Source organism: Ahaetulla prasina, chromosome 6 (assembly GCF_028640845.1).
Source record: "Ahaetulla prasina isolate Xishuangbanna chromosome 6, ASM2864084v1, whole genome shotgun sequence".
NCBI lineage: Eukaryota > Metazoa > Chordata > Lepidosauria > Squamata > Colubridae > Ahaetulla > Ahaetulla prasina.
Window position 1 is genome coordinate 31,215,067 of NC_080544.1, and position 13,594 is coordinate 31,228,660.

Below are 13,594 nucleotides of genomic sequence, written 5' to 3' on the forward strand. Positions count from 1 at the left end.
TTTCCCCACCTCGTTATGCACTTATCATTGAATTGGTAGAATATGATATCACTCTTATTTCAAGTCACTGCAGTTATTTGATTTGTTATCTGAGGTAATGGGAAGAAAAAACAACAGGCTTGATCCTTTTAAGAGAGTGCCTGAAAAAGACAGAGAATTCATATTTATTTAATTACCTACACTATTAAGTATGACTTATGTCTCCTGCCCTCCTGGGCTGGGACAAATGAAACTACTGATTTGGGATGTGGTGATAAAAGAGAAATTGTCAGGGTATGTTCCTCTTGGGGTTAGGTGGGGAAAAACCCTGGGTTACACCAAGAGGGCAAGTGGCTTATTATCTTGTGAGTTTTTTTAAAAAAAAACTGTCTCTCTTTAAAGAATGAGTCTTTATGATTTCCAGTTTTTAGGACAGGAGGGAGAAACTAGAGTGGTAAGCCTGACATCTGTAATTCAGTTGCAAGGAGTCTTTGATCCAGAAGAGACAAAGCAAAACTAACAAATCCAAAAAAAAAAGTCTAAAGAAGGTATTTTCTTCACTTTCCATCTGGTATTTTTTAACTATTTTTCCTCCCATTTGTTTTGCTAACTGCTAGATTGATTGTACATGCTAACACTTCTTTTGGTGCACTGAAAAGAGAAAGCAATGTTTGCTTGGTACCACTGAAAAAAATGTTCTGTGTTATTCCCTTTATTTCTCTCTAGCATAGAGTACTAAAAGTGTTCCAATTTATTTGGCATTTCTTCTAGGTCCCCCCCCCCCTCCAATTTCAGCAACAGTGAGGTTACTTGACAAAGATATCCACTGCAGTTTTGTCTTTGAACATATTTACAGCCTCTCTTTTACATCACTAGCACCCTAAGGCAGTAAACCACAATCAAATTCAATAATTAGAAACATAAAAGTCAGATAAACAGCATAACAACCAAAAGAGCACCCACACAAAAACAATCTCCCTTCCCTGCTCAAGAGTATTTATGCACAAGAGCTTTTTTTGTGTGCACAACTCTGCGAATTAAAATACTTTGTTTGGGAAGGATATTCCAAGCTTCAGGGCCACAACAAACCATTATCCTGTCCCAGGTAGTCTTCAAAGGATGCCTGGTATACAAGGAACAGCTGCAAACAGGCATTATAGAGAGAAAGCAATCCATTATGCATCATGGAGCAAAGGCCAAGGGCTTTAAAATCTCATAGCAACACATTAAAATGGACTTCAACTAGGCATTAGTCAGAAGGGACTTCACAAGTTCTCTGTCTATTCAGCTAATATGTTTTATTCTTTTGTCTCATTTCTGAGAACTCTACCAAGACAGGTCCCCGCACATCACATTGTAGAAATCTAGTCTCAATCAGAAAACACTATTTTGGTCATGGAGGGAGTACAAGTAATATTGTGATGGAGTTGAAGTTTCTTCCAAAGGATGAGGAATGATCATCAAGTGGGATTCTTTTTAAAATGGTATTGTACAAATTCATGAAGACAAAGCCAACAATGGCAACTTGTAACAATGGGTATATAGTAACTGTAGGGCCAGAGGCCATGTACTTCAATATAATACAAAGATTATTACAAAAAATTACAAAGATGATCAGGGGACTGGAGGCTAAAACATATAAAGAACAGTTGTTGGAATTGGGTATGTCTAGTTTAATGAAAAGAAGAACCAGGAGTGACATGATAGCAGTTTTCCAATATCTCAGGGGTTGCCACAAAGAAGATGGGGTCAAGCTATTCTCCAAAGCACCTGAGGGCAGGACAAGAAGCAATGCATGCAAACTAATCAAAGAGAGAAGCAATCTAGAACGAATAAGAAATTTCCTGACAGTTAGAACAATTGATCAGTGGAACAACTTGCCTCCAGAAGTTGTGAATGCTCCAACACTGGAAGTTTTTAAGAAGAGATTGGACAACCATTTGCCCAAAATAGTATAGGGTTTCCTGTCTGAGCAGGGGTTGGACTACAAGGCCTCCAAGGTCCCTTTCAACTCTGTTATTCTAGTCTAATAGCACAAGCACAACAGAAGACTAGAATTGCCCTCACCTATTGATGGTGTTCTACTCACATACATCTTGATAGCCTTTGTTGGAAATAGACTAGCTGGTATGAGAACAAGCAGTGATTTGATTTTGCCAGACTCTTTTTATTTTTTATTTCAGCTAACACTGTTATCTTCTAGGTGTTTTTGTTCCCAAGGTTTAAAGATAATCTTTTATTGTTATTGCTATTTTTACTTGCTGTTTAGACTATGATTTAATACTTCTTATTTTAGTATACTGTTAGATAATGTTTATTAATACTGATTGCTCAAAACTATCTTAAAATAAAGCCTTTTTCTTTACACTGGAAAGTTCTCATTTCTTTTATGTCACCCGGTTTTGTTCTTGACAACTTTTGCTAGAAAACTTTCTGTTGAAACTTTGCTTATATCTTGCTGCACCTATGGCAATGCCAGCTACTTAAGTCCAATGCACAGTAACAACATTTGCTCTTGGGCTTATTTTGATTCCATTATATCAGATATGTGTTACTCTCTGAATACATTATTATTTAATATTTCAATTTATATTCCATCTTTTTAGCCATCAGCCTTCTGGGAACTACACATTACATAATAAAGACACAATTGTATAAGTAAATTAAGTATGCTATATTTCCTGAGAGTCCCCCTTTTATACAATGTAGGAGTTTTGTGCTTATAGTTGGTCACCCTTGTTTTATCAAGATACTAATGAAGATACAATACAAATTCCCAGATTGCTCTGAAGCAATTTGCCTTTAACCAACCTTCCAAAGCATTTAATACATTATTGTCAATAGTTACTGAGATGTGCAAAAAGCAGTGTGACTCTTCAGCAGAAATTAAATTTGCCTGCTTTGAATAAAGTATAATTGGCTGGTAACTGACTTATACATTTTAGAATCATTGGAAGGTTCAGTGGAGATTATCTAGTTCAGCGGTTCTCAACCTGTGGGTCGGGACCCCGTTGGGGGGTCAAATGACGATTTGCCAGGGGTCACCTAAGACCATCGGAAATATGGGAAGTATACTTGCGAGTCAAAGAATCACGCTCCAATGGTTGACTCCACAAGCCAGCTGCAGGCTCTTCAAATCGCTAGCCGAATTCGGCTTCAGATGCGATGAATTAAAAAAGAGAGAAATCTTTGCTCTGATGTCTCCCTCTCAAGCCAGCTGCAATCACTCCCAATCGCTAGTCTAATTTGGCTTCAGGCGTGATAAACTTAATAGGGGAGGAGTCTCCACTTTAATGCCTCCGTCCTCAAGGCAATCGCAAGCAGTTCAGATCGCTAGCCAATACGGCTTCAGGTGTGATAAATTCAAAACGAAAATAATTTTATGGTTGGGGGTCGCCACATCGTGGGGAATTGTATTAAAGGGGTCGCAGCACTATAAAGGTTGAGAACCACTGATCTAGTTCAATGTCTGACCAAAATTCAATATTGTAAACTGTTATTAGGAATTACCTGAGAATATCTCCATTTCTGGCATTTGATACTTGCTGGTTCAGGCAAATGAGGCATTATGGTTTTCAATTCATTTATAATCAACTGCTGGACCTTTTCTTTGTCCCATTCCAAATATTCAGTTCCAAAAGATACAGTGGTATGAACAACAACAGATGGAGCAGTATCAGGTGATTCTGTAAGAGACAAAGCAGGAAGATGTCTACAAATGGCACCAATGACATTCCCTTTATGGATCTCTTATGCTCAAAATTAGAAGATTTAATTAAGGATATCTATCCTTCTAGGAAATGATGATAAAGAAGAAAAAAAATACTGCTACTGGTTGTGAGTTTTGGTTAGATTTACAGGTCCTCAATTTATGACCGCTAATTTAAAGATGGTTCTTAGTAGTTACAACAGTCTTAGAAAATGTGACTTATTACCTGTCCTCCAAATTATGATTTTTACACAACCCCTGTAATCATGTGATTGTAATTCCAGCTCTTAGCAACTGGCTCACATTTATGATAATTGGAGCATCTAGCAGTCACGTGATCATAAATTGAAACCTTCTTAACTGGTTTCCAACAAAGTCAATTGGGGAGGACAGGTTTATTTAATGACAGCGTGGTTCATTTAATAACCATGTGATTTGCTTAACAACTGTGTTGTTTAGTGATCAAAATTCTGGTCCCAACTGTGTTTGTAAGTCAGGGGATACCACATACATTCTTCTATTATACACGATTCTAAATTGCCTAAACTCCAATACAATAGGAAAAAGTTGCCTAAACACCAATGCAGTAGGAAAAAGAAATCAAAATAATAAACAACAACATTGTAATATATTTTGGGTTGCTTTGAGTCAGTGTTGACTCCTGGAAAAGGATGGGTGACCTTTCAAAGTAGCTTCATTCCACATTAAATAGAAGGGTGACGGAATACAACCATGAGGCGGAGAATCTCAAACCCAACCACCCACCCCTTCAAAATTACTAAGAACAGAGGAAGGAGAACCACTGTACACGTAGTCCTCCACTTACAATCATTCATTTAGTGACTGTTTGAAGTTGCAATGGCACTGAGAAAAGTGACTTATTTATTTATTTATTTATTTATTTTATTTAATTTTTATACCGCCCTTCTCCCGAAGGACTCAGGGCGGTGTACAGGCAAAAATAAAACATTACAATATACAGATTAAAATACCATTTAATACCACTTATGACTGGTTTTCACATTTATGATCATTGCAGCATTCCCATGGCCATGCGATCAGAATTCAGACGCTCAATCACATGACCCCAGACCATTGCACTGTCCCGGGGTCATGTGATTGCCACTTGTAACCATCCGTCTGGCTTCTGAGAAGCAAAGTCAACGGGAGAAGCCAGATTTGCTTAATGAATGCATGATTCACTTAACAGGTGCAGTGATTAGCAACTGTGGCAAAAAAGGTTGCAAAATGGGGCAAAATCCATTTAGCAATAGCTTAATAGCTTATATACCACTTCACAGTGCTTTATAACCATCTCTAAGCAGTTTACAGAGTCAGCATATTGCCCCCCCACAAACTGGGTTCTCATTTTACTGACCTCGGAAGGATAGAAGGCTGAGTCAACCTTGAGCCGTTCAGAATCAAACTCCTGGAGTGAGCAGTGAGTTAACTTGCAGTACTGCATTTCTAACCACTGCGCCACCACAGCTTAACAACTACCTTGCTTAGCAACAAAAATTTGGGCTCAGTTGGGGTCATAAGTCGAGCACTACCTGTATCACCTCTCCCAGTCCTCAGTGGCAGACCAGGATAGTATGATTGATGGTATTGAAGACAGCTGAGAGGTCATGGAGGATCAGAAGGGCCATGCTCATCCTATTCTGATCCTATCGCACGTTATTCACAGTGTGAGCGCTACCTGGCCTGACTGTAGATTTAACTGTTTAATCTTTTGTTTTATTGATTGATTGATTACAAAAAAAGTCTGTAAATTAAATTACAAACGGTGGAGCATTCTGTGAGCTGCAGTGGCACAGTGGTTAGAATGCAGTACTGCAGCCAGCAGTTCAAGTCTCTCCAGGCTCAAGGTTGACTCAGCCTTCCATTTTTTCGAGGTCGGTAAAATAAGGACCCAGATTGTTGGGGTTAGGGTGACTCTGTAAAACTGCTTAGGGAGGGCTGTAAAAGCACTGTAAAGCGGTATGTAAGTCTAAGTGCTACCGAAATTCCCCTGAGAGCCAATGGGTTTGTTGCAAAATAAATGTTTTTTTTTCTTTTTTGAGAACATTTAATTCTTCACCTGCTTTCATTGGAATTTCAGAATACCTAGAAGTGCCCTGCAATAAATCGTCAACGTACACAAAGCCACTGGACAGCAGTTGATGATTTGGTAAAGTGTACGTTTGCAAGCATTACTTTTTCCCCCCCCACTCAAGCAAATGTGGCACGATTAGTTGTAGCTGCAAAAATCCCTTCTTTAATGCAGCTACAAAATGTATAGGAACTTTCCCTCCTGTGCAGCTGGTTAACCTAGCTTGTCCTCCCCGAGGAAGGCCTGACCAAACCAAACCAATTGTTCTAAACATTTCAACGCCTCCAGTGGTCTTGCAGGATATCCCATTTTTTCTATGGTGATAATTTTTGTATATCTTGTTTTTTCACTTTTCTTCTTTATACTGTAACTGCTATTCTAATAGCAAATTCTTCATAAAAGTTGTTGCATTACATTCTTGATTAAATTATTGTTCCATTGATATATAATTTTATGGTACTACTAAAAAAAAAGTGGTGTAATTAGCTAGTTTTAGAAAATACACTTTCCCCAAAAGATTTCTACAATGTTGGCCACTACTGTAGATTTTTCTCTGCCCCCCAAAGGGATATGATGAGGGTTGAGTTGCCCAAGAGCACTGAACCAGGGTGAAGAGGGGACTGTTTTCAGTAAAATAAATAAAGGATGCTGTGCTCATTCACCTTTTTTTTTTGTGTTGGGGGGGGGATGGCAGCAGAACACTTTCTATGACTTCGGCTTAAATCTAAATTGTTTCAAATTTATCAGTGGAGTTATTGGAGCAAGTTTGTTCTTAAAACGATGGGTTGGAACCTAACGTTCAAAACATATTGAGCAAGATCAGCTTTTGAATACAACCACACCATTTTTTTTAGACAAATATCATAGATGAATTCTGAGAACAGTAATGCGGAGAAACATGGAAACGGGCCAAAAATAAAAGTGATATAACAGAGTTACATCTTCTTGTGCTTTGTATATTTGGTATTTTTTCTACACTTAACATGGGTCTCATCAGATTGCGGGCATACAGCTCATTCATGAGGAGGAAATGTCAAACATGCTTGTCGTTCTTATTTTGGAGTCAAATTGTAAATGGGCTCAAAGATTTGGTATAGTCTCAGTTTGGTTGCGTATATCCACAAGACATAATGAAGGAAACAAACCTCAAGAACCAGAGAGGATTATTTCTCAGACATTAAGTACTCAGGAAGCTTAAGAATCACTGCCTTCTCGAGAAGGATGACCTGTTCCAAATGGAAAAGTAGCTAATAGAAAAAAGTCCATTCAAATCAGAAAAATAGATACAGCAACTGTGCATAAAAGAGAGCATCAATAAAAAGGAATTCCTCTTTGTTATAGAGAAATTTCTGTTGTCAAGGGTCCTCTGCTTATTTTATTGCCAGCAAAGGGATTAAAAAATAACCATAATGACTATTCTTTTATCTAAAATTCCTTCAACCTCATTTGCAAAGACTGTGATGGCTTAGACAGCAGCAGCTAATGAGTCCCCTGAAATCAAATATTATTATCAGGAAAAAATGTATAGGAAAGAGCTTTTATTTGTAGATGATTGATACAAAGCACCACATGTATGGGAAAATTGCATCCAAAGTCAAAGAACGTCCTGTTGAAAAAATATTGCACTAGAAATTCTAGACCTAATCCTGTCAAGATTCATGTTTTAGCTTGGCAACTATTCAGTTTAGCAGCCAGTGTCATGATAAAGCTGAGAGAATCGAGAGGGTCATGATGTATCATAATAGTAGCAAAAGTGATTTAAGGAGTTGAGAACTGCTGTGAAAGATCCCTTACCTGCTTGAAAGTGGCTTTTCTACACTGAAATCAAAGTGCTACACAGGTCCTCATACTGAAATGATATAAAGAAGGCTACTGAGAAGGTCAGCTTTAAGACCTTCAGCCAAAACTAGCTACTGTAATTCTTCCTAAAGAAGGATAAAGGTATTTATGAAAGCTGTAAAAGAGGTTTTCATACTAAAAACCTCAATTCCTTCCACAGGTGTAGTGATAATATTGTTTCTTCAGGATATGTATGTAATCAAGCCATGGAGGCTTCTATTGGCTGTTATTATCCACCCAGCAAGATATCATATAGTTTTTGTCTGTAAGTTTTTTCTTGTCATTTTTTAAAAAAAACCAAAAATGAATGGAATAAAATGTTCACAAAAAAACACCAACCCCAATTAAATACATGGGCTTAGAGGTTTTAAAAAGTTGAGCAACTTGCAATCAGTACTGCCTTTTGTGAGCCATTAAATACGGTTTCTGATTTCAAGGAATTTGAGAGTAATTCTTCTGGAATTACTTAGGTCTATTCCTGGCTAAGCTGACAAGGCTAATTTCAGTACATTCAAATTGTCTGAACAGATTGTAAGTCATTAAAAAAGAAAGATTTTATTTGTTGTTGTTTCTTTGTTTTGCTTAATTGTTTCTCTCAATATCGTGCACCACATGACTTAGGCCCCACAGGCCCTTCGGATGAGGTGGAGATGATGAAAGTGAAAACAACGCCGAGACTGTTTTTAAGTGAAAGCTTTGTTTTAGAAAGAGAATGACACGGCTATTAACAGCTCCTGCAATTATAAATGTGGAATTTATGTTTATTGAGGTAGCAAAAACAAAGGAAAGAAGTACACATAATACATAGTCATGCTTCTGCAAGACTCATCAAAAATGGTACATAATAAAGTACAGAGGTGAGCTTAGTTATTCCATCATGAAAGAATAGTTTCTGTAAGCTTATTGTGCAATTTTTTTTCCTTCTTGAACTCCCACACTTGCAAGCTTAACAGAATAAACCATTCTTCTTATTCTATTACCATAATCTTTTCACTTAATTTTCTTTGGATTTATAGAGTTATATGAGCTGCTGTTAATAATTTATAATCATTTCAACTCTGTCCCTGAAAAATAATCTTTAACTTAACCAATGCAACTAATAAGCAGACTTCCAAAATGATAAACAACTGTTTGTTCTATATTTTGTTTCTGTTAAGATAGAAATCTAGTATTATCTAATTTTTGGACAAAATACATTAAAAAGCACAGATTTTGGCTTTTACTGATTTACATCACAAATATTTATCACAATGAGTACATTCTTATTTCAAGGATATAAAACCACACATAGATCATTTTATGAAAAAAATTAAGTATGTGCACCATGCTATCTGAGGTATCTAAATCCAAATCTATCTCTATATTAATCTTGAGCATTTGCTAGAAAATGCTCTTTTCCACTTTAATCTCATAGAGATTTTAAAGTGCATTTCTGTTTAATGCTGTCTATTACAAAAAAAATCCAGAGGATGTTTCATTTATGAAATTTTAAAGGGTTCTAGATAAAGTTGTCTTTTATTTGTCTTAATCTTGTATTGTCTACCATCTTTTCAGTATTTTTTCAAACTAGGAAAATAAACCTGTTAATGAAGGAAATCTGGATAATGGCTGGATAAGTGTTTTTGGACTGTATGACTTGTTTTTTTGTGTATATTATCTACTGTCCATTTATCCATCTCTCTCTCTCTCTCTCTCTCTCTCTCTCACTCACACACACACACACACACACACATTCCAGCTTTTCGTATTTATTTTAGCCTCTGATATATCTTCTATGTTTTTAATTGACTGTAACTCCTTACCTTGTGCTGGCCTATGACCAAAATAAAAATTTGATTCATTGGTCGACAATTGAATCAAATCTTTAAATGTATAATTTAAAGATCTGATTCAATTTCATTCTAAAATGTAAGAAAGTAATGACCATAATGTAAGAATTTAAATTCTGTTAGATCCTGGCTGCATATCTTTCATAGACAACCCCATCATAAAGAGAAGAGGCTCTATGTCTCTGAGTTTTCTACTTTATGGAGAGATGGATGGGAACGTTGGCTTACCTGAATGTCCCTTCTTGGAGCGGGGAAAACGGCCGTCAGGACTGGGTAACTTCTCCTCGTTGCTGATTGGACCGAGTCTTTTAAATTGTTGTTTGTGGTCCCCGCCTCCTCCTATTTCCCTCCAGCTTTTTCGGCGAGGAGCTGACTGTAGACCGTCGTGTCTTACTGAAATGAGAGAGAATTAGTGCCCTCCCGCCCCTGAACCCAGAATAGACAGTCGCCTTGGGTGGGGCTGACGGCCGTTTTCCCCTCTCCAAGAAGGGACATTCAGGTAAGACAACGTTCCCTTCTCTCAGTCAGGGAAAACGGCCGTCAGGACTGGGACATACCAAAGCCCCAATGTCTTACCGGGAGGGTTGATGGCGGCTTGTCATTGTTGAGAAAAAACTGTCTGCAGAACACGTCTGCCAAACGCAGCGTCAGCCGACGCATAGGAGTCCACCCGATAGTGTCGAATGAACGAAGAGGGATTGGACCACGTCACCGCTCTGCAGATCTCCTCGATTGAAGCCTGGGCTCCCCAAGCGGCAGAAGAGGCTGCGCTCCTGGTAGAGTGTGCTGTAATCTTTCGTGGTACCGGGAGAGACTGACTCTCATATGCCGTGGCAATTGCGGCCCTAATCCACCTGGCCAGAACCGATTTGGTCACCTTCTGACCCAGAGAAAGTTGTTGGAACGAAACGAATAGGGCCTCTGTTCTACGGAAGGCCGATGTCCGTTCAATGTAAATTTTCAATGCTCTCCGTACGTCTAGAGTGTGCCACACCTTTTCTAAGTGGTGTCTGGGATTTGGGCAGAAATTAGGCAGTACGATTTCTTGTGCTCTATGGAATTGACTGTTAACTTTCGGGAGGAAAGTAGAGTCCAGACGGAGCACTACCCTATCGTTGAAGAAGGTGCAGAGGTCATGATGAATTGATAGGGCCGACAATTCCGAAATCCTGTGTGCCGAGGTGATGGCTATCAGAAAGGAGACTTTCAGTGACAAAAACCGAAGAGAGGATTCTCTAAGTGGTTCAAACGGCGACTTAGTAAGAGCATTGAGAACCGCGTTTAATCGCCAAGATGGACAACAGGTGGATTGACATTAGAAGCCCCCCGGAGGAACTGTTGAATGAGAGGTTCTTTTGAAAGGGATACAAGAGAACCACATATTAGCACTGAGGAAAGCGCCGCTATTTGTCTCGAGTGTATTGGTCGCCAGCCCAGAATCTAGACTTCGCTGGAGAAAGGCCAGAATGTCCAAGACCGAAGCCGAAGAGGCTAATATACCCTGAGATGAGCACCACCCCTCAAATGTGTGCCATGTGGCCTCATAAATCCTTTTGGTAGAGTCACGGCGAGATGCAAGCATGGTGGGGATAACCTGATCAGGAACACGTGCCTTAGCTAAGATGCTCCGCTCAATCTCCACACGGCTAGGCGTAGCCACTGCGGATCTGGATGTAGAACTGGTCCCTGGCAAAGAGACACCTGGTTGTCCGGGATCCTCCACGGTTCTCGGATTGATAGAGTCATCAGGTCCGCAAACCAGGGTCTCCTGGGCCAGAAGGGGGCGACCAATATTAACTCTGCCTTCTCCGTGAGGAGCTTCCGTATTATCCTGGGAATCAGTGGGATTGGTGGGAAGGCATAGAGAAGGCCCGGAGGCCATCTGCTGCGCAGGACGTCCACTGACTCCGCTCCCCGAGAGGGAAACCTCGAAAAAAACCGAGGCACTTGATTGTTGGTCTCGGAGGAGAATAAGTCCACCAGAGGACGTCCGAAGCGGGATGACAGCTCGTGGAAATTCGCCGGGGACAAGGACCATTCCGATTGGTCGATAGTCTGGCGGCTGAGGGAGTCCGCTGTACAATTGTCCGTCCCCGCAATATGTTCCGCCTTCAATGAGCGCAGGTGGGATTCGGCCCAATGACCGAGGGTGAGAGTTTCCGTCATTAACGAGCGAGAGTGAGTGCCACCCCACCTGTTTATGTGCGCCTTCGCCGTCACGTTGTCCGTGAGGATAAGGACATTCCTGTCCCGGATGAGATCCTCGAAGGCTAGAAGTGCCAGATGGATGGCGCGCAGTTCTAGAAAGTTGATGCCGTGACGGACTTCTGAGGGAGACCACTTGCCTTGGGCCAGGTGTTGATTCAAATGTGCTCCCCAGCCCGATAGGCTGGCATCTGTGGTGATCACGTCCCTCACTGGTTCCCTGAAGACCGAGCCTCTGGCCACCACCTCTGGATTCCACCAAGCCAAAGAGTCGGCCACCTCCCGTGGAAGACTCACCCGTCGTTTGGATGAACTGCACCGTTTCCTCTGGTGTGGCAAGAGGAACCACTGAAGAGGCCGACTGTGGAGGCGAGACCATGGAATAATATCGTATGACGACACCATTTTCCCCAGGAGTTGGGAGAGTTGGTCCAAGGGAACAGACCGTGATACCCTAGAGATGCTACCTAACTCGGCTAAACTAACCTGACGTTCGGCCGACAGATAGACCATCGACCTTTGTGAATCAATTTGTGCACCCAAGTGGACAATGGAGGTGGAGGGGATAAGGTGGCTCTTCTCCCAGTTAATCGAGAACCCGTGTGATTGTAGTGCTTCAATGGTCAAAGAGATATCTCTATTTGCCGTATCCTTAGCAGTTGACAGAATGAGAATATCGTCTAGGTAGGCCTGAAGCCTAACTGGAATCCCCCGAATGTGGGCCATTAGCACCGCCATGACTTTCGTAAAGACCCTGGGAGCCGAGGACAACCCGAAGGGTAAGGCCCGGTATTGATAGTGAGAGCCATTGAAGCAAACCCGGAGGAATCTACGGTGATCTCGTCTAATGGGGATATGTAAGTAGGCTTCCGTTAAATCAATAGAGGCCATGTAATCTCCCTGCCTAATGCACTCCAAGATGGAACGTAACGAGTGCATTTTAAAACAGTGGTACACAATGTATTTGTTAAGGGCCTTAAGGTCTAGAATAGCCCTCCAGCCCCCCGACGGTTTGCTTACTACAAAGAGCCTGGAATAGAAGCCCTGTTTGTGTTGATCGATAGGGACCAATTGAATGGCTCGGATAGCCAGCAGATGTTTGACCGCAGACTCCACCAGGGAAGCACTAGAGCTGCGATAGAAAACAGGACAACGAACGAAAACCGTCGGGGTGGTGGTGGAAAGGAACTCCAGGGCCAAACCCTGTCGAATGGTATCCCGGACCCAGCGGTCTGAAGTGGAAAGATCCCATTGGGAAGAGAAATAAGCCAGCCGGCCTCCAATGGGGAGATCTGCTGCGGGACTATTTGAAACGGTTGTACTGTTTACCCCGCCCCCCTCGGAATGGTTTACGGGCCGTGAATTTGGCCCCTGTTCTAACCTGATCGGCCCGTTGGGAGTTTCCTCTGTACGATGAAAATCTTCGTTGAAACCCCGACCCTCCGAATTCCTGGCCACGAAAGGAAGAGGAAGAAAAAGCCAGGGAGGCCGAGGGGCGAAAATAAGGCTGTTGTCATAGTTCCCCCCGTCAAAATAGAGAGGGCAACACCTTTTTCTTGTCCTTGGTTTCTACTAGGATCGGGTCTAGAGAGGCGCCGAATAAGTGTGTGCCCGCATAGGGGGAGGAGGCTAGGCGCCATTTATTTCTGGTGTCCACCCGCCAGTGGCGAAGCCATAAGAGTCTGCGGGATGTGACCTAGACCCGATTGCTTTGGCTGAAAAATGGGCTGCGTTCAGTGTCGAATCAGCGGAGAACTCTAAGGCTGCAATCACCTTGTTAAGGTCCTGATGAGCCCTCACGTCTGATGCTGGTAAACGGCCCTGAAGCTGCTTGAGCCACATAATAGAGGCTCTATTAAAAAATGAAGATGCGATGGAGGACCTGACTGACCAGGCCGAGGCCTGATGGGATTTGACCAAAGATTGGTCAGCCCTTTTATT

At 41.3% G+C, this 13,594-nt stretch overlaps 1 protein-coding gene across 3 annotated transcripts in view; it reads right to left on the reverse strand.

Moving 5' to 3' along the window:
• RNLS (renalase, FAD dependent amine oxidase) overlaps positions 1–13,594 on the reverse strand; it is a 156,647-nt gene that overhangs the window by 10,137 nt on the left and 132,916 nt on the right. For all 3 annotated transcript variants that reach the window (XM_058188266.1, XM_058188264.1, XM_058188265.1), the window contains one exon: positions 3,490–3,665. In XM_058188266.1, the coding sequence (XP_058044249.1) occupies positions 3,490–3,665 (176 nt within the window). The remainder of the gene's footprint in view (positions 1–3,489; positions 3,666–13,594) is intronic.